The sequence below is a fragment of the Heterocephalus glaber genome, unplaced genomic scaffold, assembly GCF_053883595.1.
Source record: "Heterocephalus glaber isolate CG9 unplaced genomic scaffold, H.glaber_assembly_v1.0 deba00001463, whole genome shotgun sequence".
NCBI classification, from domain to species: Eukaryota; Metazoa; Chordata; class Mammalia; order Rodentia; family Bathyergidae; genus Heterocephalus; species Heterocephalus glaber.
The window spans coordinates 10,277,680-10,304,023 of NW_028258310.1; the positions used below are offsets into that span (position 1 = coordinate 10,277,680).

At 53.8% G+C, this 26,344-nt stretch overlaps 1 protein-coding gene across 1 annotated transcript; it reads right to left on the reverse strand.

The window, feature by feature from the left end:
• Window positions 1–2,581: 2,581 nt before the first annotated feature.
• On the reverse strand, window positions 2,582–22,347 carry Slc6a7 (solute carrier family 6 member 7). The gene is made up of 14 exons (XM_004854414.4): window positions 21,987–22,347; window positions 16,859–17,042; window positions 14,704–14,835; window positions 14,293–14,527; window positions 12,604–12,742; window positions 11,262–11,396; window positions 10,069–10,172; window positions 9,844–9,968; window positions 9,050–9,162; window positions 8,833–8,964; window positions 8,284–8,383; window positions 8,033–8,133; window positions 7,358–7,525; window positions 2,582–4,103 (listed from the first exon to the last, which is right to left on the reverse strand). Exons 1-14 carry the CDS (start codon window positions 22,017–22,019, stop codon window positions 3,894–3,896), a joined length of 1,911 nt encoding a protein of 636 aa, XP_004854471.1. The 5' UTR covers window positions 22,020–22,347; the 3' UTR covers window positions 2,582–3,893.
• Between the last annotated feature and the right edge of the window lie 3,997 nt (window positions 22,348–26,344).

A 26,344-nucleotide genomic window follows, 5' to 3' on the forward strand; every position in this document is an offset into this window, starting at 1 on the left:
AGTTGGTGGCGGGGGAGAGACCACAGATATAAATGGCTTCTTTCAGCTAATCGATGTGCATCATGTGCCACCAAGCTCCAGGCCCCACAGCTTAACCCAGACCTACAAGAAGCTACTGCAGGGAGTTGTCATTGCCCACATTTTACAAACTGAGCTTGAAGAGGTACAGTGACTTCCCCACAATCACCCAGCTTAGGAGGGGCAGAGCTGGGAAGGGCGGGTTGGGGGTATACGGGGTCTACACGAGGCCTGGCTGCTGCCCCAAAGTGCTCTGGGGCCCAAGGAGTGTGATTAAGAGTCTGAACCACACAGAAGCAGGGTGCATTTTCTCAGAAGGATGTGTGTGCCCTGGGCAGGGCTGGGATGTCAAGACTAGCCAGGCACAGGGCTGAGTCAGACCCAGGAAAGATTCTGGGAATCCACATCGGGCTGGAACTTCAGAAGGCTTGTGGAGGATGGTGTACTAAGGTGGACTTAAAGGCTGGCTATAGGGTCCCAGTGAGTGATGGGAAGAGGTGGGATCAGGGTGAGAGGCACTGCCCAAGTGAAGGGTGGGAGGTGGGACCCCTGGGCCTGCTCAGGCAGTGTGGAAATGAACTTGGCTGGAGTGGGTGAGGGGACCCAGGATGTGGCCTACAAGCACCACACACAAGGTAACCAGTGACCTGGGTGTCTGTTGACCCTTGCTTGACCTTGGGAAGAGGCTGCCCCTGGTGTTTGGGGGAGGATCCCCTCCCCACTCCTCCTCCTCACTCCACGTTTGCTCTCAGAGATCATAAGCTGGAAGCTGTGGCAGATGGCCCAGTGCCGCATCTCAGCATCTCAGCATCTCAAAACACCCAAGGGAACACTCTCTCTGACAAGTCCTCCACAGGGATGCAGGGCCCAGGCCACCCACCCCCACTGTGGCCCCCCAGGACTCCCCAGCAGCCTCCCATGTTCGGGGGCCCATGAGCACAGAGATCAGCTGAGACAGTAGCAGAGCCTAGCCGAGGCGGTGAGGCCGGGGCCTGTGCTCCAGCACGCTGCCCCCTCACATCTCGGGCAGGTGGGAACCCTCTGGGCTGCTCCCCAAGTCCACACAGAGGACAGGAGACCCACCCTGTTTTACATCTTTTGAAGCAGTTGCCAAAATTTCAAACTGGGAAATTTCTCACAACAATCCAGACTTCCAGCTACTCCTAAAAAGACAGGAGATCTGGCAACCAAGGCCCAGGCTTCCCTCTCAGGATAGGCAAGCTTTCTTCTCTGGTCCACACAGCTCTCCCTCCAGTGTCTTCAACACCCACCAAGCTGACTCCAGTTATTCTCCTGCTTAACCGACAGCTTTGCTCACTCAGGCCACCTGTGGGGATGTTCTAGGATGGATCCCAGGCTGGGGCCCAGTGGGGACAGGGCCGAGTTGCCTGCTGTGCTGTCATGGACCCTCCAGCCAGCTCCCTGGTAGTCAGGCCTGGCTGGGGTCTGTTGTGAGTCAGGGAGACCTGGAATCGTTATAGGGTCGGGGAAGGGGTGGGAGATGGCACGGGTGGCAGAGGGAGGAGAAGGGTGGTGAGGCAGGTGGGGCTGCCTGAGAGCAACGGAAATGGAAATGGAAAAACAGGACAGACTGAGGACAGGGCCAGGGAGGGCAGTGCAAGAATCACAGCTCAGGGGCTGGCCAGGTGAAGACGGGAAGGGGAGGTGGGAGGAATGGAGGCCAGGCCAGGACAAGGCAGGTGGGATGGAGGCATGGAGTGGTGGGGCCCATAGCCTGGACCCCTCCCACCTCACACTTGGAATCTAGGGAGAAGACAGCACAGGTTCTAGGACCCACTATTCCAACTCCCAGTACCTGGCTGCATCGAGGTCAGGCTGAGAAATGCCCACAAGACCACGGCTTCTGGCAGGAAGAAAAGCCAGGTGCCAAGGACCCCCTGCCAGGTCCGCTAGCAAGGCCAAGCTGCTCCTGGGTGTGCGAAGAAGCATCCTGACTTGTGAAGACCATTCCTGGATCCTCTGCAAATTAGTAAATTCATCCTTTTTCCCACTGGGAGTCCCAGCAGGGGTGGGAGGGGCCCGGCCCTTTGTTGGGGGAAATGTATTAATACTCAAACATTCAGCCCTTCCTTTGCATTGCAATCAAAGCCTTGCAAACACCTGGGCCTAGCATTTGACAGCCCTGGGGCTCTTTCATAGGGCCAGGCCCTGCCAGGAGGGAAACCCTGGCCCCTCCCAAGCCCGATCTTCCAGCTCCAGCCCTCACCTGCCAGAAAGGCTGAGAGGCAGTTGAAGAGGGAGAAAAAAAGGGAGAGAATGCTGGCCAGCCCAGACCTGCCGCCCTGCAGGTGGCTTCCCCCGAGGTGGACTTCAGTTTGTCTGCAAGTGTAGTAGGGGGACTAAGTGGTCTCTGAGGGGCCAGAATTCATCCCCCACCCTCAGCCCCCCACCATGGCCCTAGAGAAGGGCAGGCAGATGTCAGGACCCGGGAGGGCCAGGAAAGGTGATGGCTGAGCTTCAGTCTCCTCATCTGTCCAGTAGGAGTGGAAAGACCATGTTGCCCAGCACATTCTCTCGGCGGTCAGTAGACAGGGCAAGGAGGATGACTGCAGCTTGTGTTTATTAACAATCAACCAACGGAACACAGATGGGCTGGGGAGATGCCAGGAGACGGGGCACAGGGGCCGCCACAGCTGCACAAAGGTGCCCTGCCCCACTGGAGAGCACCGTGCACAAGAAACGGCTCGGGCTCGAACCCACCCTCCCAGGTGAGAACCCAAGGTACTCAGGGCCACCCCCTGCTCTCATCTCTGCCCTCATGCTGGGCCCTGCTCTCTGAGTCTCACAGCTTCTCTTGTCACCCACAGCCAAGGCCAATGTCCCAGCAGCACCTGGAGCTGGGGGAGACAGTGAGGGCCTCTGAGGTAAGGGGAGGAGAGAAAGCAGCCCTGGGTCCTGACCACAGCCTCTCGTCCCCCTGCACAGCTCGTGGCTCTCAGGCCTCCCTGGCATACCAGGGCACAGGGGCTGGGGGAGGGTATGGCTCTTCTTCAAAGGCCTGGACCCTTCTGTCTTTCCCTGTCCCCACCCTAGTCCCCAGCTCAGGTCCCGAGCCTGTCTCCACAGGCCTCCCCGGGTCTACCCTCTCCCCCAGTGCACCCTACAGAGACCCAAAATGCTATTAGGTACCATGCAATTCCCTCCCACCCACCGTCCCTCGCTCCCTGCCCTGCTAGTCTTCACCGGGACCAGAATGCTCTTGAAGCCTGGCACCATCATCACCAACCACACAGGGTCTCTACATAGGCAGGCTGGCCTCACCCAAGCCCCATGGGGAAGCTCTGGCCAAGGTGCCCCCCTTTCTTTCTCTTGAAAATTTCCCTTCTTCCAGGGTCCTCAGCTCCCACTTTTGGGAAGCCTGGCCTGCACCTGGGGACCCACAGGGATCTTTCTTCTCACTTCATTTACTGAACCCTCACCATCCAGGGCCTTGGGAGCTTTGAGAGCCTCTTGATGCCCTGAAGTTCAGGCTGTGTGGGAGAGGACACTGAGCAGAGTAGGGTCTGGGCCCTGAGCAGAGGTGACAATGTGGGGAACAGATGCTGACTGGTCCAGAGGCCCGGGGCCAAGCCCTCTCTGCCATGTGACCTTGGGCCAGTCCCTCCCTCGCTGGCCTTAATATGCCCTCTGCAGAGCAAGGCTGTCCTGTGTGTGTGTGTGTGTGTGTGTGTGTGTGTTGTGTAGGGGCCAGGCAGAGGCTTCAGGACAGGCACAGATCACAAGGTGGAATTTGTGCTAGGGGGCCAGCATCACCAAAGCAACCTCTCCCAGCCTCTCAGAATCCCAGCTGTGCAGCTGCACCTGGCAGGGCTGGGGCCCCAGCTAGAGGGCCTGCTGTCCACCCGCCTCTGGCCTCACATCATGGACTCCTCTTCCTCTGCCATCTCGCGGTCCACCTCGATGGCCGTGTTCTCAAAGCTGGTGATGCCCCCGTACTTGCGCATGTGCACCATCAGTGGCTTCGGCGATTGGGTCCCGGCTAGTGTGGCCACGTACAGGCCTGTCCGGTTCTCCTCCAGCGACGGGCCCCAGTCCATGGCTGGCCGGCTGGCCTGCTGGAGCCTCTGTGGCAGGGCAATGACAGTGGTGAAATAGTCAGCAGTGGCTGAGTGCAGCCTGTGGCCAGACACGGAGCCAAGACCTGACCGTGTCACCTGGCTGAGTCCTTGCAACAATCCCAGGGCAGTGCGTGTGTGTGTGTGTGTGTGTGTGTAGGGGTACTTCCCCACTTACAAGCTGGGTGGCCTTTGGGTATGGTCTGTAACCTGGGTGTTGTGAGTCTTCACAGGGCCACCATAGAGGCACTGAGATGATGCCCTGGGCGGGGTGCCAGGAGCAGGGCAGGGCCTGGTAAATGGTACCACTGTGAGTAGGAGGCAGGGCCCTCCTCTGAGCATCTGCAGGTGGAGCCAAGAGCCCACTCTGGGTCGTCCCTTCCCCCAATTGCTGAGTACAGAGGTGGCGGGGGATTTTTAGGAAGGAGCCAAGAGCACTAAGGCAGAACTGTGGCTGGCTTTCCTGGGCCCTTCCGGCCCTGACTCTGACCTTTCCCTCTTGAGCCCCGGTTTCCATGGAAGGAGTGAGCTGACTACATTGATGACTCAGCCTGGACATTCTAGGGTTCCTTCTTCTTCTGACCTCCGTCCCAAGGCCCTCTGCCTGTCCTGCCAGGGAAAATTGCCCCACACTCTTGGAGATGGAGGCACCTAACAGTAAGAGAACCCACTGGGCCCAAGTTCTGGGGACATCATGTGTGGAATGCTGCTGGCCTCGGGCCTAGCACACCTGGTGCTCACAGCTCATGGGAATGCTCATGTATCCAGAGAATGTAAACCCACTACTCAGAAGCCTGCCAATGGCTCCTCTTCTCTCCGCATGAGACCAAAGGATTCACCATGGCCTCCCATGTCCTGCCCTTTCCACCTCATGACCTCAGCACCTGCTCCTCTCCTGCAGAGATACCGTTTTCTTAGCTGCTTTCGAATCTGCCAGCCCAGCTTGCCTCAGGGCCTTTGTACCTATTGCCTATCTTCCCAGAACACTTTCCCCTGATCCATATGGATCACTGTGCCTATTTTGCCAGCTCTTTCTGACAGTCCTGGACAAAAGGCCATCCATCCTCCATCAATTTTTATTCCTTCTGTTTGCATTTTTGTGTTTTTTTTTAAAGTGTAGCACTTATCGTCTTTATGCACTAGCTTGTTTCTTGTCTCCCACATTAAAATACAAGTTCCCCAAGAGCAAGGGTTTAGATGTGCTCCCAGCTGAACCAGGTCCCCAGGCCCAGGTTTCTCAGACTTTTGTTCTGGAAAATTTCCTGTTGCGGGGCTGCCCTATGCGTGGAAGTTCATCTGCAATCCTGGCCTCTGTCTGCCAGATAATAATAGCACTGCCCTGTCCCCCTACCCTCTCTGTGATAACCAACAGTGTCTCCAGACATTGCCAAATGCAGAATCACCTGTGTAGGAACCCTGGTCAGGACTGAGCACCTGCTGTGATCAGCTCTGTGCTGTGTTATTTACTAGAAGAGATCCTCACAGTATCCCCATGAGAGGGTTGTTATCACTTTCACCCTCCACCCCATAGATTTGTCTAAGAACTAAATCTCAGACTGGTTAGTTAAGATAGCCAAAGTTGGGGCCGGGGATTTAGCTCAGGTTCTGGCGCCTGCCTCTCAAACACAAGGTCCCAAGTTCGATCCCCGATACCAAAAAAAAAAAAAAAAAAAAAGATAGCCAAAGTCATACAAGGAGGAAGTGGTGGTCTTGGGCTTTAAACCCAGGCAGTCTGACTCCAAGCTGAACTTTTAAAATATTTTTCATTTCTATCCCCACAATGCAAAAGCTCCTTTCCTGCTCACAACAGTCCTATAAGTAGGACTGTCCTCATTTTAAAGATGGAGAAAACAAAATTCAGAGTGGTGCAGGGACCTGCTCAGGGTCATTCACACCGCTGGTAAATGGCAGAACCAGGGCTCTGACTCTAATGAGTCAGTGCCAGACACCCTGGCTTCTGGAGGTGGCAGTCCTGAGCCAGTGACGTTTCTGCACAGCTCACTGCCCTGTACCCCTTCACCCACTGCAGGCTGTGAGCAGCTCCCTCAGGGGCTGCTGGGAACACAGAGTTTCTACTAGCTGGTCATTAAGGTGGAAAGACCATCAACTTCTGGAACCCAAGACTCCTGTGCAGTTCCCCTCTCTGCCCCATTTGTTGACTCCCTAAAGCAGGCTGATGCTCCTTTAGGAGCATGGGGAGACTCTTGGGGTTCAGAGAAGGGAAGGGTTTGCTGAAAGTCACACAGCAGTTGGAGGTAGAGCAGTGGCTGGACTCAGGGCTGTCTCTGTGGTCTGGGGAGTAGTCACCATGCACTTCTGCTGCTGAACATGACGGGGCATGAGCCTCTGTCCAGTTGGAGACTCATAGGTGATGGGAGGGCTGTAGGGGAGGTACAGCCATAGGGCTAGGATGGGGCAGAGGTGAGCTGATAAGCAGGCAGGCGTGGGAAGGCATGGGAAGGGCAGGAGGGCTGCCACCACTGTCAATTCCAAGCTACTGACAGTTTAACCACTGGCTCACAGCACTCCTGAATATGCAACAAGCAGCTCTCAAGAGCCAGGATTGGCTGGCTCCAGCACCCTCGGACAGGTTGTGTGCTGGGTGGGTCCCCAGGCTCCCTCTGGGGCCCATCAGGCTCACTCAAGCTCCACTCACAATGACAGCCTCTGGCCACCAGAGGACTCCACACCCGCAACAGCAGAAGTGAAAGGCTCAGTGTACAGAGTGCCCTGGGGCACAGAAAGGGGCAAGATCTTGCTGTGGGCACACATCACATGCCAGGGCCCACAAAAGGTTCCTAGTCCCCTTTTCGGACTTCTCTGAGGCCAATAGCTTGTACTCTGCTTTCTGGGTTTCTCCACAAAGCGCTGGCCTGGGGGAAGGCATGCGCCATCATCCTGTCCCAGGCCTGCTAAGGGACACAGCAGGGCTCCTGGACACAGGAAGAGGGGCCCTGTCCACGTCTTTGACTGAGTTCCAGCAGGAAGCTCTGGGATGGTCACCTGAGTCCTGTCTTGATCCCGCCCCAGTCCATGTCATCAGTGGGACCTTAGGCCAGTCCCTGTCACCGTGGACTTGTCTACCTCCCACCCAACCCGATGTGCTGAGAGGTGCCAAAGGCAGGACCCCAGGCCTCTGAATCTGCCTCCCACAAGCAGGTCTCTTTGGGCTAAAGATGCCCACAGCACCCTGGGTAAGGTGTGGGGGCCCAGGGCAAGGCCAGAGCCTGGAAGGCAAAGATGGACTGGGAAGGCAGACTCACCTCCCAGAGTGAGCCCTCTTCTCGCAGCACAGCCACCAGCATGCCAGCAGGGATCATGAGGCAGGACAGCAGGCCCATTAGGATGCCTAGCAGCTCCGCCCAGGCAGGGAAGCGGTAGCTGCCATACTCCGAGGGCTGGTACTTGACGATGCTATACACCAGCAAGGCCTGCAGGGTGGGGACTTCAATATCAGTGGGCTCTAGGGCTTGGGATAGCCCAGGTCTGAGTTATCTTCCCAAGACCTGAGATAGCCCAGCCCAGAGCCACCCAGTGTCCTAAGTGGTACCAGAACCTGAGACAGTACATCCCTGGAGGGCCTGCAGGGCCTGAGGTACTGCAGCTTCAAGCTGACTCTGTAGAAAGGCTATGACCGCTCAGCTCTGAAGCACTCTCTCTTAGGATGGCCTGTCCCCGAGCTGTCCCAGCTCAAGACCAAGAAAGTCCAGTGTTGAGGCCCTGAGGCCTGGGAAAACCCCACTCTCTCGCCAAGCAGAGGCAGGGCTGGCCGAGCACAGCTACAAAAGCTCGCGGCATTGGGAGGGGAGAGGGGTGTGGGCTAGGACCCTCACATCCACCCATAGCCCGGATAGAGGCTCTGCTCTGTGCCATGGTGGCCCTGCCAGACTGAACACAGAGGGGACTGAGCCAGCAAACTTCCCTCCCACCCAGGTTACCAGGAGTGTGGCTGGGGACAGGAACAGCCAGCAAGCCCTGAAGTAGAGGCCCGGCTTGAAGCCCAGCATCATGTGGATGTCTCGGCAGAACCTCTGGATGCCTGTGTAGGGAGGGAGGAGGAATGGCCTCACTGCAGGCTCGCAGACGCCCCTCTCCCACTGCCTCCACCCACCAGGCAAAGGGGACCCCAGGTAGACCCCATTCTCCCACATCAGGGAGCCTCAGCTCCAACCCTCAGGGCCCTTCTCACCATACACCCGGGTGACTGCGAGGCACGTGGTGATCACTACCACCATTAGCCCGAAGCTGGCGCTGTAGTCATCCAGAAGGACCAGCCAGTACATGCCCCCCTGAAACGCAAGTCACAGCTCTGGCTCCCCCACCCTAGCTCCACCCTTTGCCACTGCCCCCTTTTCCTAGTAGGGAGTGAGCAGGAAGTAGCTGGGCTGCCAGAAGAGCAAGATGATGACATGACACTAGCCACCTGCCCACCAGTGCACCTGCCTCACCTCCTTGAATCTCCCAGCAGCCCCGGCACCAGAACCTCCGTTTACCAATGAGGAGAAGAGGCTAAGGGAAATAAGGTCACTTGTCTGAGGTCACTCAGCAAGTACAAGAGCGAGGTTTGAACCCACATCTCCAGACTAAGACTCCAGAGCCAGGTTCAGCCAAGGCCACTTTGCCTCCCTTGGGAGACAGGGCCTAGGAAGGGACAGGTTCTTCAAAGTGAGGAAGACAGGTGTCTCAGTGACCGCTTGGCCAGGCCTCTGCTGTGCCCATCTGGCAGAGGGCCACTCACGTCAGTGGTGAGGATCAGCCCCATCAGGTACATGGACACGCAGATGAGGCCCGAGAACACCACCTTCTTGGGCCGCAGGTAGTACGGGAACTCGTCTGTCACCGCTGTCACAATGGTCTCCAGAAAGGCAAACTGGACGGCAGAAGACAGGAGGTGGGGTCAGAGTTCTGCCCCCATGACAGGCACCACAAGGTCCCGCTCCATAGGCAGGGCTCACCTGGCTGTCCAAGCCGAGCGTCAGAAGCATGAAGAAGAAGAGGAAGGACCAGAAGGGTGACAGAGGCAGCATGGTCATGGCCTGTGGGTAGACTACAAAGGCCAGGCCAGGGCCTGGGCCAAGGGCACAGGGGTCAGCAGCCTGGGGCGTGCAGCGACCCCACATACACACTTAGTACCCTTACACCTATGCAGGCACACTCAGAGACATGCACCAAAGTACACTTCTAACACTGTCTCAACCTCGAGGACACAGGCCAGCCAGGTGCTCAATAAATATGAGGTGATAGAATAAATGACTTAGTAATGAGTCCATGAATAAACACAAGATCCAAATATAAAACCTCATTAGAGCACACAAGTATACACAATCATCTGTACAAAGATTGCCACTAATACATATACTTATTGTCATCCATTGGCACAAATCACACTGATTCACAAGATCATTCTCACCCTTGATTCTGTGTCACTTGCACACAGACAGCTCAGCACAGGATATGACTCATTTGGACAACAAGGCACAACAGATAAGACAACCTTCACAGAAACTCACCTCCAGACACAAAACCAATATATACAGAACTCCTTTGCACATCTGTCCCTTTACACACAGACACCCAGGAACCAACCACAGAATGTTCATGTGCATGCACAGGCATGTGCAAACTCTTGCAACACACACACACACACACACACACACGCATGCATGCACACACACCATACCCCTTTTCAATCTCCCTGGTCTGCACACATGCGACACACCCTTATACCAGATCCTGACAGCCTGCCCACCTGCTTTGGCTACTTGGTCCACAGGCACGCCCAGCTCCTGAGACATGTAGCCCAGCACGGAGAAGATGGCAAAGCCAGCCAGGATGCTGGTGATGGCATTGCCCAGAGTGACGATGAAGGTGTCTCTGCCAGGAGAAGTCCAGGCACAGGCTGGGGTGAGATGGCTATACCCTCAACCCACAAGGCCCTCCCTGGCCAGCCACTCTCCTTGCTTTAGGCACTGACCTATAGATGTTCTGGTGAAATGTGTTGTAGGAGGCAAAGGTGAGAAGACCCCCGAAGCCCACACCCAGGGAGTAGAAGATCTGAAGAGCAGCTTCGATCCATACCTGTGCCAGGGGAGGAGGGAAATGGAGGGCAGAGAGAAGGGGCTGGCACACAGTGGGATGCAGAGGCCAAGCAGGAGAAGCAAGGAGGCAGGGCTAGGCTGGGATGCATAGTCTAGACACACCGTGGGGAAAGCCAGGCTCATAAGCTCAGCTCTAGTGCTTACACTGCAGGATGTGGACAAGCCCCTCTCCTCCTTGGCCTCAGCTTCCTACCCAGTCTAGCAGGTGATCTCTAGGCTTGGTCCAGTCCATAAGTAAGTAGTGCCTAATGTAAAGTTTCCTGCAGATTTGTTTGCTAGTGAGCTTGTGCAACCCTTTCTTTTTTTCCTGCCTAGAGTTAGATCTGGACAGGGATCCCAGCTTCACTGCCTTGTAGCTGACATCACCGCTCTGGACTGCAGGTCCCTTGCTGGTAATGAGGGGACAGGAAGAGTTCCTATCTCATAAAGTGGGGGCAGTAGGAATTAAATCACTTTTACTTAGTGCAGTGCTAGAGCAGGCTCAGGCGCAGCTATGGGTCAACAAATAGTAAATGTGCTGGGTGTGGTGGTGCATGCCTGTAATCTCAGCATTTGGGTGGCAGAGGCAGGAGAATCGCAGTGAGTTCGAGGCTAGCCTGGGCTACATAGTGAGTTCAGGGCCAGCCTGAACTATAAAGTGAGACCCTGTCTCAAAAGAACAAAACAAAACAAAATAAATAAATAAATAAATAAATAAATAGTAAATGTTAGCTGTCAGTACCATATTGTCATCATTGGTATTAATGCCTCCCTGGGGTTTGGAGTCCAATAGATCCGGACTGGAATCCCAACTCTGCTACTCCCTGGTCGTGTGCCTTAAGTTTATCATTAATTCTTATGAACTAAAGTTTTTCCAACTGTAAAATGGGGACAGTGGTGTCTATTCCATAGTATTTTTAAGAACAATAAATGAAAAACACACATGCGAAGGGCTAGGTGCACAGCCTGCTGTTGGGGTTGTCCAAGGGGATGATGCCCAACCCATCCCCTCCTTTCCCCACCGGGTCCTCTTTCGGCAACTCAGCTCTGGTCTGGCCCTTCTCTCTGTCCCGAAGCCTGAGGACCTCACCTTGGAAGACAACAGGTGGTGGAACTGGGGTGTAAGGTAGAACTGGATGCCCTTCCAGGCCCCAGGGAGTGTCACTCCGCGGACCAGCAGCATGAGCAGGATGAGGTAGGGGAATGTGGCCGTGAAATACACCACCTGCGAGAAGTAGGGAGCCAGAGGCAGAGGACCTTCCTTCTGCACCTCTCCTCTTCCCGACATCCTCATCTTAGAAAGTTGTCTCCCTTGGGTGGCCTGAGCCAGGAACAGGCCATCATCCGTGTTGCATGTCCTTCCCTCCCTCCTGCCTCCACCTGGCCGACCCATCAACCCAGTGCTCTCACCCACTTGCCAAGGCCACCCCAACTCCATCTTCCAGGCAGGCCACCATCGTTGGGGTAAGAGTCCTCCTGGGCTGGTGATGCAGCTCAGAGGTAGAGCACATGCTCAGCACACAAAAAGCCCCAGGTGCAGTCCTCAGCACCATACTTTTTTTTAAATAAAAAAGTAGTCAACTCCTCTCTGCTCACACCCTGACCCTGCATGCTCACTCTGCCTGGTCACCAAACATGCAATATTCCCAAGCGTCCCTCTGCTCTCCCTCTGCCTCTGCTAAATCCCCATGCACTTCTTCAGTCAACATCCTGGGTGCCTCAGCTGTGACCATGACTGCCCCTCCTCTCTTCCTAAAAGCTTTCTACCCTGTCTGTTTCAGGCTTCTTATAAGAACCCTGTTCCTCATGGGTAGCACTTCTCAGCACTTAGCCGAGGGACAAGTTCTAATTTATAATAACTGAGTGAACCATTCAAGTTTCCAAATTTGTCTGTAACCACTTTACTGTCTTTCCTGCACCTTCATTGCCCACAGTGGACATCAGTGGTGTTGTCTTTCCAGCATCTAGTCTGCCTTCTTCAGATACAGCACCCAATCTTTCCCTGGAAGGGGCAGCCTCCACATCCAGCCCAGCCCAGCAGTGTCCTCCACCCTCCTGGCCACAGAGATTCGTGCAGAAGTGGGTGCACTACTCTGCTTACCCAGTGAGACTGAGTTCTGCGACTGCACACACAGAAGTGAGAAACCTTCACCAATCAGGTAACGTCTAAGTCTAGAGCTGCCGGGGCGGCCTTCTGAAGCAGGAAGCCAACTTGAATAACCTATGGCTGCTGCCAGTGGAGAGTTCCGGTCCAGGGATCCCAACCCACTGTCCCCACCACCTCCTTCTCTTTCTTTGGCAGTGTACCCCCCCCCAGTGCCCTATTCTTCCCTCTTCTGGGTGAAATCTGAGCATCTTTCAGCCCCAGGTCTTGTCTACCTCCTCCAGGAAGCCCTCCCCAGCCTCTCCAGCCTTGGGGCCTCCAGGTTCACCTTGCCCGAGGACTTGACCCCCTTGAGGATACAGAGGAACACGATGACCCAGGCCAGCAGCAGACAGAGGCAGAGGTTCCAGCGGATTTCCCCAGGGCTGCCAATGCCCTGGCTGCCTTGAGTGTGGAGGACATAGCGGCTGTGAGAGACAAAGGTCCTGTGGTCAGCATTCATGCTCTGCAGGCATGGAGTATGGCTATGTCCAGCAGCGAGGCCCTACGGCTCTTCTCCACGTGACAGCTTCCCTGTCCCTCTTCATCCTTCTCTTACCAGCTGTGCTCCCAGGACACTCAACTGATTCACACCTTGGCTCCCTACCTCTTCTGCCTCCACTACCTGAGGGGAGGCAGCAGCAGGACACTGGAGGAGGACAGGGATGAGGGTCTGGGCTCAGGTGTATACACACAGGTGCACTCCTCCCAGCCTGGGAGTCTGGCTGGGGATGTCCCCCTGAGCTCAGCTCCAGGTGGGCAGACCCTCTTCTGAGGTCCAGTCTCCTGGGGCCTCTCTTGCCTCTGCAGCTCAGGGCTGGTAACAGCACTCCCTATTGCTAGTCCCCAGTGCCAGACCTTTCCTTGTGGCTCTCCTGACCTCCAGAAAGCCCCTTCACCCCACTTCCTTCAGTTAGACCCTGTTGACAGCGTCCCTGCCTCCTGCCTGCATCCCAACTGATGCAGTGGCCATGGCATTGCCATGGAGACCCCTGGCAGCTGTCAGTGACCATGTCAGGTTTTGGCCTTGAGATGCAGACCCAGGCCCATCCTGTCCCTCAGTCAGACCTACTCTTTAGCAGGCACAGACACTGTGGGTGGCCCTGAAAGGAACAGATGAATGAACTATGTGGTCCATGCAGTTCCAGACCTGGGGCTTCTCTGAGGAAATTCCTAAGAGCAGCTTTTTTGGGGGGAAAGGGTGAGGGATTTAGACTGTTCTCTGGCCACACAATGGTCCTCATACAGGGATCAGGCTTCTCTAGAATGTCCCAGCACAGAACAGGAGCCAGGGGTCCTACACGGCCATACTGCCTCTACTATTAATGGCTGAGCAAGCCTTGGGTCTGGTTTTCCCAGCTGTGGAATGGGGCACTGGGACAGGCCAGTGAGCAGTGATACCCTCCCCACAGCTACCATGCCTGGCACTGTGGTAACAGTTTTACTTGAATTCCTTTATTTAAGTCTCACAACAATGATACTCCATTAGTCTCATTTCTCCTACTATATTAATCTGAGATGGTCCTTACTATGTATGGCCCTGTCCCTATGCTGCATATTTACTTTTGATAGGTTCTCATAAATATTTATTAAAAGAATGAATAAGCAAATGACAGGGTGGATAACATCCCATGAAGTAGGCACTATCATCATCCCTACTGTTACAGAGGAGGAAACTGAAACCCCACAATGCTACTGCCACTGTTATCATCATCTCACGTTATGGTTATCAGCTAGCATTTACAGATGGCTTACTACCCTCAGACTGGGCTGTGTGATTTTCTATGCATTCTTTCCTTTACTCTTTACAACCACCTTCTGAAATAGCTACTACTATTGTCCACATTCTAAAGAGAAAGCAACAGAACCTAAATAAATTGTCACGGAGCTGATCCAGTGAGGAGTCACCTAACGCTACCCCACACACTGCTTTGGAGGCACACCCTCTCGCCCAGCCTCAGTGGCGCAGGCACCTGACCTCCAGTACTCCTCGCTGGGGCTCACGGTGCTGGAGAGGTTGAGGGGCAGTGCGCCATTGCTGTCCTTGGTGCCTCTGTGCTCGAGGCAGCGCTCCGTGTTCCACCAGTTGCCACAGTGCTCCCAGGGCAGGGTGCTGGTGAGGGAGGCGAAGAGGTAGAAGAGGACATAGGCGATGATCATGTTGTAGTAGATGGCCACCAGGCCTACGATGAGCAGCATGGCTGCGCCGGCACCTATGGTGGGGAGAGGCTCTGCTGGGCGGCTGCCAAGCCCTCTGTGGCGCAGCTGAGCAGCCTCTGGAAGCCATCACACCTGGCTTCACTTCCCACTCTGCCTGGAGTTGCCAGGGGATGGGGACCACCCCGCCTCCCTCAGACCTGGCCCAGCCCAGGGACCACTGAGGTCTCACCTTTGAAGAGGGGGCTGATTTTCCAGACAGCCAGGGGTCCCAGGCTGGAGAACTGGCCCAAGGAGAGCTCAAGGAAGAAGAGGGGGATGCCGCAGATGGCCAGCATGAGGAAGTAGGGCACGAGGAAGGCGCCTGCGAGGGACAAGGCAGGCTGGGAGGGGCTCAGAGGGTCAGCTCCCTCAGAGCCCGGCTCCACCCCAGATGTTGCTGGGACCATGAACCTGTGGGGCTCTCTTCTCTTTTTCACTAGGCCACTGAGGGCCAAGGAGGCCAGCAGGGATTTAGTCACCTCTGTAGCCCCATTCCCAGAACAGGGCTGGCCCAGAGCATGCACTGGAAAACTGTCTGCTGAGTGAGTGAGTGAATAAAGGAAGGAATGAATGAACAACCCAATGAGGGAATTCCTTATTAAAGCAAGAGCAAACTGCTCAGGACAGGAGTTGATGTCTTTCAGATCCTGGCTCCAATCTGGTCTCCTCTCTTGGCCATGCTGCCTCAGATACTCAAGGCTGCCACCTGTAGTTTCCTGGGCCCAACATCCCTTCCCCCTTTCTTCTATATTGGCTGGTACCCGCCTCCTTCAGAGAGCCATCCACCACCATACGGGCCTGAAAGGGCTGCAGTCACACCGGCCACCTCCTACCCTCCCTTTGGCCCCTCTGTGGGTGCATATCCCAAGCCAGGCCATTCAGAAACCTTCCTGCAATTCTGTACAGACTCATTCAGATGGAAAGCTCTGCTAAACTTACTGAGGACCTGCACCATTCCAGAGGTGTCTGTGGTCACCTCTCCTGCCCCCAACTGCAGGGAGGAACAGAACCTGTCTCAGGAAATAACGAGGTCAGCAGACAAAGCAGAGCAGGGAAGCAGTGAGAGGGGGAGTAGCAAGACCACTTCGGACATCATGCATCCTTGGAATCTCGATGACTGGCTCCAGTCCCACATTCCTGGTCATATGAATGCATCTTTGCTTTGTTTCATCTGCTTTATTTTAATTTCTCTCTCCTTACACACTCCTTTAACAAGTCTGGTGGAGACAGCTGGAGATGGAGTCCTGGCAAGAGCACCTTGGGTCTGGAGAAGACTGTCCTAGTTGGATATTTTTGTGATCTCACACAAGCTGGGCAAGAACTCTCCCACTGAGCTACCTTCTCAGCCCTTTACTTTTTTTTTTTTTTCCTGGCACCAGGGATTGAACTCAGGACCTAGCACTTGCCAGGCAGGCGAGTGCCACTGAGTTACATCCCATTTACTGCCCATTTACTTTTGTTTTAACACAGGGTATCACTAACTTGCCCAGGCTGGCCTCAAACTTGCAATCCTCCTGCCTCAGGCTCTTTAGTAGTTGGGATTACAGGAATCTGCCATGGTGCCTGATTCTGGGTGGGAATGTTGGGACCATGGCGGGATGGGGGGGGTGGGGGGGGGTGTATGTGACCTTGCCCAAGCAGCTGGGCCACTATAAGTCCCTCCTGCCTCATCATTTCCATGGTGCTCACCCAGGAGGGTTGTTGGGGTTAAAGGAAATGGGCACCAAGCCCAGGGCCTGGCAGGTAGTGAGTGCACAACTTTAGCTAGTGGTGATGAAATTCAGAAGAGTAATGTGACAGAGAAGCAGGGACAAAAGGGAATTTTTTCTTTGTAAGATAGAAGAAATTTTGTGTTTGCACAAAGAAGAAACCAGGAGAGGAGGAAATATTGAAGATTAAAGAGAGGAAATGACTGGGCTGGGGATTTAGCTCAGTGGTTCCGCTGCCTGCCTTGCAAGTGCAAGGACCCAAGTTCGATCCCCAGTATGGGGGGAGGGGAAGAGAGAGAGGAAATGACTGATGGAGCCAGGCTCTAGAGGAGGGGGAGGCAGTGGAGAGAATATTAAAAGCACACCGATTCCCGATAGACAGCTAAAACCCCTTATCACAAAGCATGGGGCCCAGGGAGTGTGGGCCCCAGAGAGAAAAGCATGTCAGTATCCATCCTGGGGAAGAGAAGGAAGGAGGAGGGACCTGACTAACAAAAAGGAGCAAAGCAGAGTAAACTCCCTTCTATCAGCCCAAGGTCACATAGGAGACAGTGGCTGAGGTGGCAGAAAAGCTCAATCACCCCAGAGCTTTGGCTCATCACCCCAGACACCCTTCCACGGGATTCAGGCCAGTACCTCCTCCATTGGTGTAGGCTCGATAGGGGAAACGCCAGACGTTCCCCAGGCCCACACAGTAGCCAATGCAGGACAGCAGGAAGTCCAGCTTGCCGGTCCAGTTGCCCCGGTCTGCAGCAAAGTCCATGTCCAGGTCCACATCTCCCTGGTCACTGGGGGTCATCAGTAGGTCTGGGGTGACGGGCTGTCAGGAAGAGAGACCAAAGTGAGGAGGAAGAAAGGTGAGGTCAGACTGGAACTGTGACCTCGCCAAGGCAAGAATGCAGAACTGGCCAGAGCTGAATGGAAAGACATTCTCTTGGTTTGGATAATCAAGCACTGTCATCTGGCTTCATATGGTCATGTGTGGGAGATCCTTAGGCATGAGCAGGTAGCTCAGGCACTGAGAAAGCTACCTGATCTCAGAGTGGCTAGCAGAGGCCAGACCAAGGGATGGTCAGCACAGACTTTCCTGATACTAACGGCCATGTCTTCACCCACCATGCAGGATGAGTTTCATTTCCATTCTGATTTTAAGAAAGAAACAGAGATAGTGTGAAGCATGGCCAAAGGGCATATGGCCAGAGGGGAGGGTGTTTAGGAAAAGCAGTTGCAAGGGGATGAGGGAAGAAGCCAGGAACCCTTAGCATAGGAAGTGAACAATTTGGTAGAACATGGGCTCCCTGAGGGAGGAATTAGAATTATGCTCTGGGGCTTAAGGAACCTACTGAAGACTGTGGATTTTGGCTCATAAACATGCACAAGCTCTTAAGCCCCAATCTGTGTCAGAAAGTTAGAATTTGCTGTTATGGTTCCTGTCTAAATGTTCCCCCAAAGGCTCATGTGATCATAGGGCTTTTTCAGAGGTGGCTGAATCTAGAGTGTTTGATGCTGGGATTAAGGGTGGGTGATTACCAAATTAGTCCACTGATTGGTTTGGTACCGCTTTAATCCCCATAGCCTGGATAAGATAAAAGGGAAGGAAAGACTGTTAAAATCCCTTGTTGCTTTTGCTATGGTTTGGGCTCCATGAACTCTTTCTCCTCCCTTCTACCACTTGCCACTCTGCCTTGGAGCCAGCTGATTATAGACTGAAACCTCTACAAACTGTGAGCTAAATAAACCCTTTCCCTTTAACTTTTGGTGTTGGATATTTTGTCTCAGCAATGAAAGAAAAATAACTAAGACACTTGCTGTCACTGGCAGAGATAAGTACAGAGGAGAACGGAGGCCAGCAGTCCCTAACATATCCTTCCATGTTTCAAAGTGGGCAGAGAGGTCCATTGGGCATTCCTTCTTCTGGCTGGGGTTGGGAGAAGGAGGCCCTACTCTAACCACTTGGGATCCTGGCCCAGAAAATACAAGGTGGCCTGATCACAATTGCCTAGGGCTAGTGCCTGGAAGGAATCCGGAAGGAACCAGGATGACTGTCTGAAATTCAGAGCATCTCCCAGCAAAAGTGACCTGGGAAGCCAACATCTTGGCTGTTTGTTCTGGAATTCACACCCTAAGGCAGAGAAAAATGGAAATACAAAGAAAGCTGATTAGTAAATAACTATTCAGGGTCTTCAGAGAAGAGAAAGGACCCCCCACTTCCTGTTGAGAAATGATTATAGGAAACCTGTGACAGCAGTAGAATGGAACGGGGGCCAGGAGGCTACAATTCTAGCACAAGGTCTATGCTAATGCATGGCATGACTTTATAAGTCTTCGTATCCTCAGTTTCCCTATCTGGAAAAAAGGAGACTGGGTGGATCAGCATTTCTTGAGATATATCATGTGTTCATAGGTATTACATGGAATAAAGAGGTTCTTTAGTCAAAGATGTTTGAGAAAAGCTGTGTTAACACAAAATAAAATGTTTCCTCACTACAGGACTTGTGAAATCCTTTGATGCATCAATACTCATGACTCCAAATAGAGACTAGAGTGCAGGATTCCCAAATCTACCTAAGAAGAGGATCTCAGGGGCCGGGGATTTAGCTCAGTGGTTTCATGGCCTGCTGTGCAGGCGCAAGACCTGAGTTCGATACCCGGTATCAAAAAAAAAAAAAAAAAAAAAAGAGGATCTCAAGGAGTCAGCATGCTGGGCTGTACTGTACTTGGGAAGATGAAGGTCTTGGCACTCTCAGTGAGCCTTCTAGCTCTGATGGTCCACGAGGCAAGTTCAGCACCACCTTTGCTGGGGACAGTTTCAATGTCTGAGGGTCAGATCAGAGCCTCACCTGGGAACTCAGTCCTACCTACTGGCAAATGACTTTCTTCCCATAACACTGTTCAAATAAGTCAGGTAGTGATAGAAGAGGTTTTAGTGGTTATTGGCTATATAAGCACTGCTGGGATCAAAATGGTTAAGGGAGGACTAGGGTGTAGCTCAGTTATGAATGCCTGCCTAGCATGTGCAAAGCTATGGGTTCCATACCCAGTACTGAGGAGAAAAAATGACAGCAGGGTAGGGCTAATATGAGTGTCACAGGACTGGAAGTGTCTGGCTTCGGAGACTGGGTGAACCACGGCTCAGATGACAGCATTGAGATAACAGCGTGGGTTGGTTTTCACTGATAGTGGGGACCACCGTGGTGATCTTGCCTGGGGCTGGGCAACGGAGACAAGAAAAGCTTGTTAAGATTATGATGGATGGGAGGGGTAGAGGGGTTGAAGGGAGGGCAGGGGAATGGGGAAAAAATAAGAACCAAGATGGATTATGTAAAGGTACAGATTTCCAATGATGAATGTCATTATATTGTATACCTTAAATGTACCAATAAAAATAATTTTAAAAAAAGATTATGATGGATGATGGTAACAATGACAGAGAACGAAAATACTGCTGTTAAAGTCACTAGACTCCAAGGGTTGAAACACATAAGTGCTGCCCAGACAGCAATGCTTTTGGATTTGCTGAGGAGAGGGTGGCAGCCACTCCCAGGTTTACCTGAACCCCCCACCCCTTCCCTTAAGGATGCCTCTACCACTGAGTGAACACCTGTCTTCTGGCACTTCTCCTCCCAGGTGAGCTCCAGGAAGGATGCAGCAGCAGCCAGTTGACACTGGCCCTTGGCATTGGGTAGTAAGGCATGCCTGTCACCTGGGACTATCCTGCCCTATTCAGGCCATCTGGCAGGAGGTCCTGGTAATGAGGCTCCTCTGATCTCTCCAGAGAAGCTGCCCTTTCCACGCTCACAGAGCGGTCCTGGCTCTGTTTCCATGGTGACAAGAGTTCTAAGAGCAGGATGTTGCCAGCTCCTCCTCCTCCTTCCCCAATCAGAGGGAAGCTTGCTCCTGTTCCAGGGCTAGGGATGGGGTCCTCCAAAACTGAGCCAATCAAGAGCCCACCTGGAGCCCCTAATACCACCATGGGGTGAATCCCAGGAGGTTGGCACAGCAAGGATGGGATTGGTCAGGAGACAGAAGACAGCAACCAAGAAAACAAGCCAGGCTTGGAAGCTACACAGCCACTTCAAGCTTCCACCTGGGTGGAAACTCTGGCCCCTGAGCACCCCATTCCCCACTCTGGGAGCATGTACCCAAGTTTGCAAGACCTGCACCCTCTCTTTTTAGGAATCAGCACATGCAGGTCCCCAGCCTGGGGTCTACAGCGTCAGGACTGCCCCAGCCTTGCTCTCAGTATCTTCTTCAGGAAAGAGAGAGACAATAGAATCTGCGTTCCATCTTCATTATTGTGTAGATGAGGAAACCGAGTTTCAGGGAGTGGAGGGGATGAGCCCAAGGTCAACTAATAAGTTGAGGGCAGAGTAAAACTAGGACTGAGATCCTTGACTCCCAGTCTGGTGCTTATCTCTGACCATGCTGCCTCCTTGCTGATCCTTGGCATTTTCTCCCTCCCTGCCCCCTTCTCTTCCAGACCAAAGAGGAAGTCCCCTCCCTCCTGCCCACCCCGCACTGCCCTGTCAGTTCTAGGCTGCTCATCCCAACTTCAGGTAAGCAGTGAGTCTCCTTCCTCTGTGCCTCAGTTGCTCTGTTGATGAAATGGGGATGATGAGAATCAGTCTACAGAATTCTTGGAGGACTGGATGAAATAAGACTGCCTAAGCTCCCAGCTACTCACAACATTGTGGCCATTTGTGTAATTTGCAGCCCTACGGGAAAGATGGGCAGGGGTTTTTGTGAAGTGGGGAGAGCAGAGAGGAGAATGAAGAGTAGAAAAATAGGAACAGGACCAAGAGGACCCAAGAGACCCACAAACGGCCCCACAAAGTCGAGTCAGTCAATAGAAGAGACCCACTTCCCGCAGTGATGCCATGCCTGGCTGTCCCAGCACAGAGAGCTTGAATGAGTGCCTGCTTGTGTGTGGGATTGATGACAGCAGCCCACGTGCCCCTACCGGGTCACAGCTTCCAGCACTCCATTCACCCAGTGAGCGTGTCCCAAACGGGTTGGTCAGAGAATGAGAAGTGGCAGCTGCAGAAACAGTATAGGGGGTTCTGACTCCTTGGCTAGGGCTGGGACTATCAAGTCAAAAGCCAGGAAACTTACCCCAGTGCTCCCCCTACCCACCCATAAGGTCTGGGGTCACTGCTCTCATCCCAGCCCCAGCTCCCCCCCACCCCTCGCTTGAGTCTCCCTGCTCCCCCCACTCTGCCTGCCTTTGCTTCCCTTCATCCTTGCAGAGAAAGGGACTTCCTGGGGTCTCAGCAGGGATGGCAGAGCTGCCAGAGAAGGGGAGGAAGCAGGTGATGGGCTTGCAGGGCCAGAGTGGGCAGAAACAAAGCTGGTCTTTGGAAGCTGGCAAAGGCTGCTTTGGGACAGAGTGGCCAGAGGGGCGCTAGGACGATAACCCACCCTGAAATTAGTCCAGCCCAAGGCTGGCCCTCAGCTTCTAACACCCCTCAGTCCTTAATCAGACCCTGGGGAGCAAGGAGGAACCGGGAAAGGTGAGTGTCTGGCTCCAGCCACCCCTACGTGGAGCCTCCTAGGGCTGCAGACACCTGTTCGCTCAGGGCCAGGCCCGGTGACCCCAGCCCCCAGCCCCCACAGCCTAACCCCGAGAGGGTGCGGGGAGACCATGACCCCGCCCCTCCCCTAATCCAGCTCTGCCGGCCTCCAGGGCCTGGGCGACCGGGCGCCCTGCGCCACCTCCTCCCGGGCCCCTCCCACTCTCCTTCAGGTACGCCTGGTCGTGCACTACCTTGCGGAGGTGAGCTCCTTGGAGCTTCTTCATCTCGAGGGCTGGTGCCGGCACTGACGGCTGGGCTTCTCCGCAGCGCAGGTTGGGAGCTCGGTGGCGAGGGACCGTGCGACCGCCCGCCCGCCCGCCTGCCGCTGAGCCCTGGCCCCGGCTCCCGCACACCGGCTGGGGCTGCGGGCGCAGGCGCTGCCGTCTGGCGGCTGCGGGTGTGGGGCGCGGGCCGGGGACTGAGAACGCCCTGCCTCTCGCTGCTGGGCGCCAGAGGATGGGGAGACACCCAGACAGACGGCTGATGGACCAACGGCGCCTGGGGGATGCGCGCCCCCGCACGCAGAGCTCAGGATTGGAGGGGCCCGAGTGGGAAAGGGGACTCCCGACAGAAACTCTCGGCCTCAGCTAGCGTCTCCTGCGTGACCTTGGGCAGGTGACCTGACCTCTCTGGTCTCGTCCTTAGCAGGGCTAGGAAGGAGGCAGGCCGCCGGTACCAACACTGACAGACTGTTTTTGGGCTCCGGCATCCAATTGCGTCTTGTGACTTCTTTGCCTTGTGACCTTACTTAGGTTCGCTGTGAGGCCACTTCTTCATCTGGAAAATGGGGGTAAGAATCCTTTATGAGGTATGAAGAATTCAGGGAGATGGACCATAGAAAATAGCTAGCATGGGGCCTGGCATACAATAGGTCCTCAGTTAACATTTATTGACCTACTGTGGGCTGCCCACGATACCACTGATAATAAGTTATTCATCCAATTGTCTAGCCTGTGTTAACTGAGCACCTGAAATGTGCCAGGTTCTGTGTGAGGTTAGCATTCCCATTTTATAGATGAAGAAACTGAAGCACAGAGAGGTAGCTCAACTTATTCAAGGTCACAGAGCTAGCACATGATACCAGGGATAGAAGCATGCTTCAGGGACCTTCCAAGCTAATAGTAGTCCTCAACACTCCTTGGGATGAAAATGCCATGGGGAGTTTTGGACAAGGGGAAGGGACAAGCAAGTGCCATTGAGTTCTTATGATGGTCTGTGGCTTAGATTGTAAGCACCAGGTTCTATCCATGGGCAGTGTGACCTCAGGAAAGTCATGATTTTGCATCTGTGAAATGGGCCACCAGCCAGTCTGTTCATGGCTGACCTCTCACTGTTCTGATGATCCAGCCAGCCTGTGGCTGGAACAGGAAATTTTTAGCTCCAGCAATCGTATACATCAGTTTGCTAGGATGATGTGTGCATGCTAGTAGACTGGCATATGCTTTGCTCACTATCACAGTGACACCATTCAGACATTAGTCATATATACTGTTGCCCCAGCGGAGGCCTCTGAGGAGAGGCAAGGCTAAGAGTCTGTGCTCTTACCCCTGGGGCATGAAAAGAGGTGGGCAGGGCTTGGGCCCCAGCGGGGGTCTGGTGAAGAGCTTGACCTGCTGCCCCTCCCTGTAAGCCTGTCCGCGGATGCAGGCCTGGGCTTCCTAGCCCAGGAGGAGGGAGGCTCTTCTACCTGCTGCCTCCTACCCATATGGGGCCTCCGGTGGCCATGAATGTGAAGAAGAGGTGCATTTATTGAGCCCCACTGTGCACTCTAAGATAAAAATTTTAAATCCAATATCCAATTTTTAGCTCTTTCCAACAGCCTGAGAAGACAGATTTATGCCTGAGGAAACTGTCTCAGGAGAGTGAAGTCATGTGTCAAGCCACACAGAGCAATGAAACTCTGGGTCTTGAAGATAAAGCTAGACAGGCCACAGCTGTGCCTGGGAATGGGCAGCATGGGATGCCCCTCCTCAGGGCTGCCTACCCTCTCACAGGAGAGGCCAAAGCCTCACTGAAGCAGCTCCTCCCTCTTGTTGGCACTGGGGTTCCATCTCACCCCTGAAGGTCCTGATGACCTCGGCACGGGAGGGTGAAGCCTGGCCTCTTTCTGCCCATTTCCTGGCTGCTCCTGGGGGAGGAGAGGGAATGGGGCTATGATGTCAGCTTTCCCTGAGCAAATGCTTCCTGGGGTCACCGCTGAGTTTTGGTGATAGTCACCGGGTTGCGATGTGCAGATGGTCTAGGTTCACACATTTCAGATGGGGAAACTGAAACCCAGAGAGGGAAGGACTTGTACACCTCCTCAGTGACAAAGAGGCAGGGTCACACAGAGCCTAGGAGTGTGACTCCACCCCAGCTCTGCCCCCAGACTACACTGCTCTGCTGCCCTCTTCCCAACACTGAGCCTTAGCTTAGAAAATAAAATAATAAAATGAAATAAAGCCCAAGATTTTCTAGGTGTTTCCCACATCAATCATCCAGACATTGAGCCCCAATTTTTTGATCATTCAAGTGGCCATGAGTTTTGCAACCAAACACATTTGACTACCACTGCCACTGCCATTCAGTCTCCTCTCTCTCCCTCCCACTCGTGCTCTCTCTCTCTCTTCCTTTCTCTCAGTATTTCTCCTGATCTCATGTCAAACTAGAAGTGAAATGGAGCTGTGTGCTGATTTAAGGAAAGCGTTAGATGAAAATGTACTTCCTTTTATTACATAGGGAGGTATTTTTAAAATGCATATAAATAAACATTTTTAATTTGCCTAAACATTCAGATTTTATCACTGTGAAGCATGTGTTGTGCTACACTGGGGAGTGGTGACTGAAGAATGAGGTTGCAGACTGCTTCCCATCTGGTGTGGTGGAGAATGCAGTTCCGGACCAGCCCCACTGGGCCAGCATTGCCCCCCAGAGCTGCCCTGGGCCAGCCCTGCCAGGCTCCCCTGTCCTGCATCTCAGCCACCCAGAGGCAGCTGGTTTCCTCAGAAGTCCATAGTCTTCCTGTCCCCTCTTGGCGTCATAGCTCATAGCATGTGCATGCGCTTGTGCGTGCGCACACACACACGTACACACACACCTTCCACGCTGCTGCTGGAGACCTCTTCTCCCAGAACACTCCACTCTCAACCCTGAATCCCTCCCCAGAGTTGAGCAGTGGCCTGTTCTGAGCAGCTTACATCAATCTCTTGTCACTCAGTGATGACTCTAGCTCCTCCAAAGGACAAAGGTTCTCAATGTAGCACTAAGGGGTCTATATGGGTCCCCAAAGTTGTATAAAAAACCTAGTGCTGATATGCATGATTCTGATTTGCTAGAGGCCATGACCAGGCTGTGGGCCACAGAGGGCCAGGTCAGGCAGATTCAGCACCAGCAGGGCCTGCTTCCGGCAGAGGGGAGCCTAAAATGACTGTGTGCAAAGCAGCACCAGCTATTCCTTACAGGAGAGCTGGGATTTTCCTTATTTCTGGGTGGCTACAGGATCTGATGAGACCTGAGGACATCTCTTTCCCAAGCCCTTACAATAGCCAACTTCGTTAGGTGACAAGAAACAAACGGTACCAGGCAGCCCATGGCGCTACTTGGAAGTTTCCTTGTTTCCTTTTTCATGGAGCTCAAACACCAACTGACAAGTGCCCACCAGCTCAGCCATGGGCCCATCCAAGCTCCTGATGTCCCATGTGGGCAACTGCTACAGCTCACACAGGCTGCAAGTCTTGGCTACTGGCTTCCTGCTAGGCAGCAGTATTCCCGAGGCCAGGGACAGGCTTGTCCCACTGATCTTCACAGCCACCATCTGTCCTGAGCACTGGGGGTAGGGTGGTAAGAACATCAATCAGACCCACCAGCATCTCACATTGGGATGCAGCAGGTGGCTAAAACAGGAGCACTTACCTCTGAGCTTGGCCCTGTACCACACCCAATCCTAAGATCAGTTATTTTATTTCCACTTGACAAAGGGGGAGGCTGGGGCTCAGAGAAGGTAAGAAACTTGGCCTGAAGTCTCCCAACTTGGAAGCGGCCACACTGGAGCCGAGGCCACCACCCTGATGTTCCATTTAAGTCACAGAGAAGGTGTGGCCCTGCAGCCCTAAGGTGTTCGGAGCTCAGTAGGATACAGATGGGCCTGGAGGGGGCTCCTGGGCAGGGAGAATGGCTGGACAGGGAGCACTGAATTAAAGAAAACTCAAGTGGCTCCTTCAAAGTAGGGCTTGTCAGAGCCTCTGATTGCTACTGAGCCACTGGCACTTTCCCAGGGAGTGAAATCTGCAGGATTTCTCAGACTTACTTTGCCAGAGATGTTTCTTCTTGGAAGACAAGCTCTCCACTTTTACAAAGGGGGAAATGGAAGCCCTGAGAGGGGCAACAGTTACCCCAGGGTCACACAACAAATCTTTTTTTTTTTTTTTTTTGGTACCTGAGATCGAACTCGGGACCTTGCACTTTTGAGGCAGGCACCGGAACCACTGAGCTAAATCCCCAGCCCAGCAAATCTTTATAAAGGGTAGAAGACGGCTGCTTTCCTTCCTACCAGCCCTTTTCTCTCTGCTCT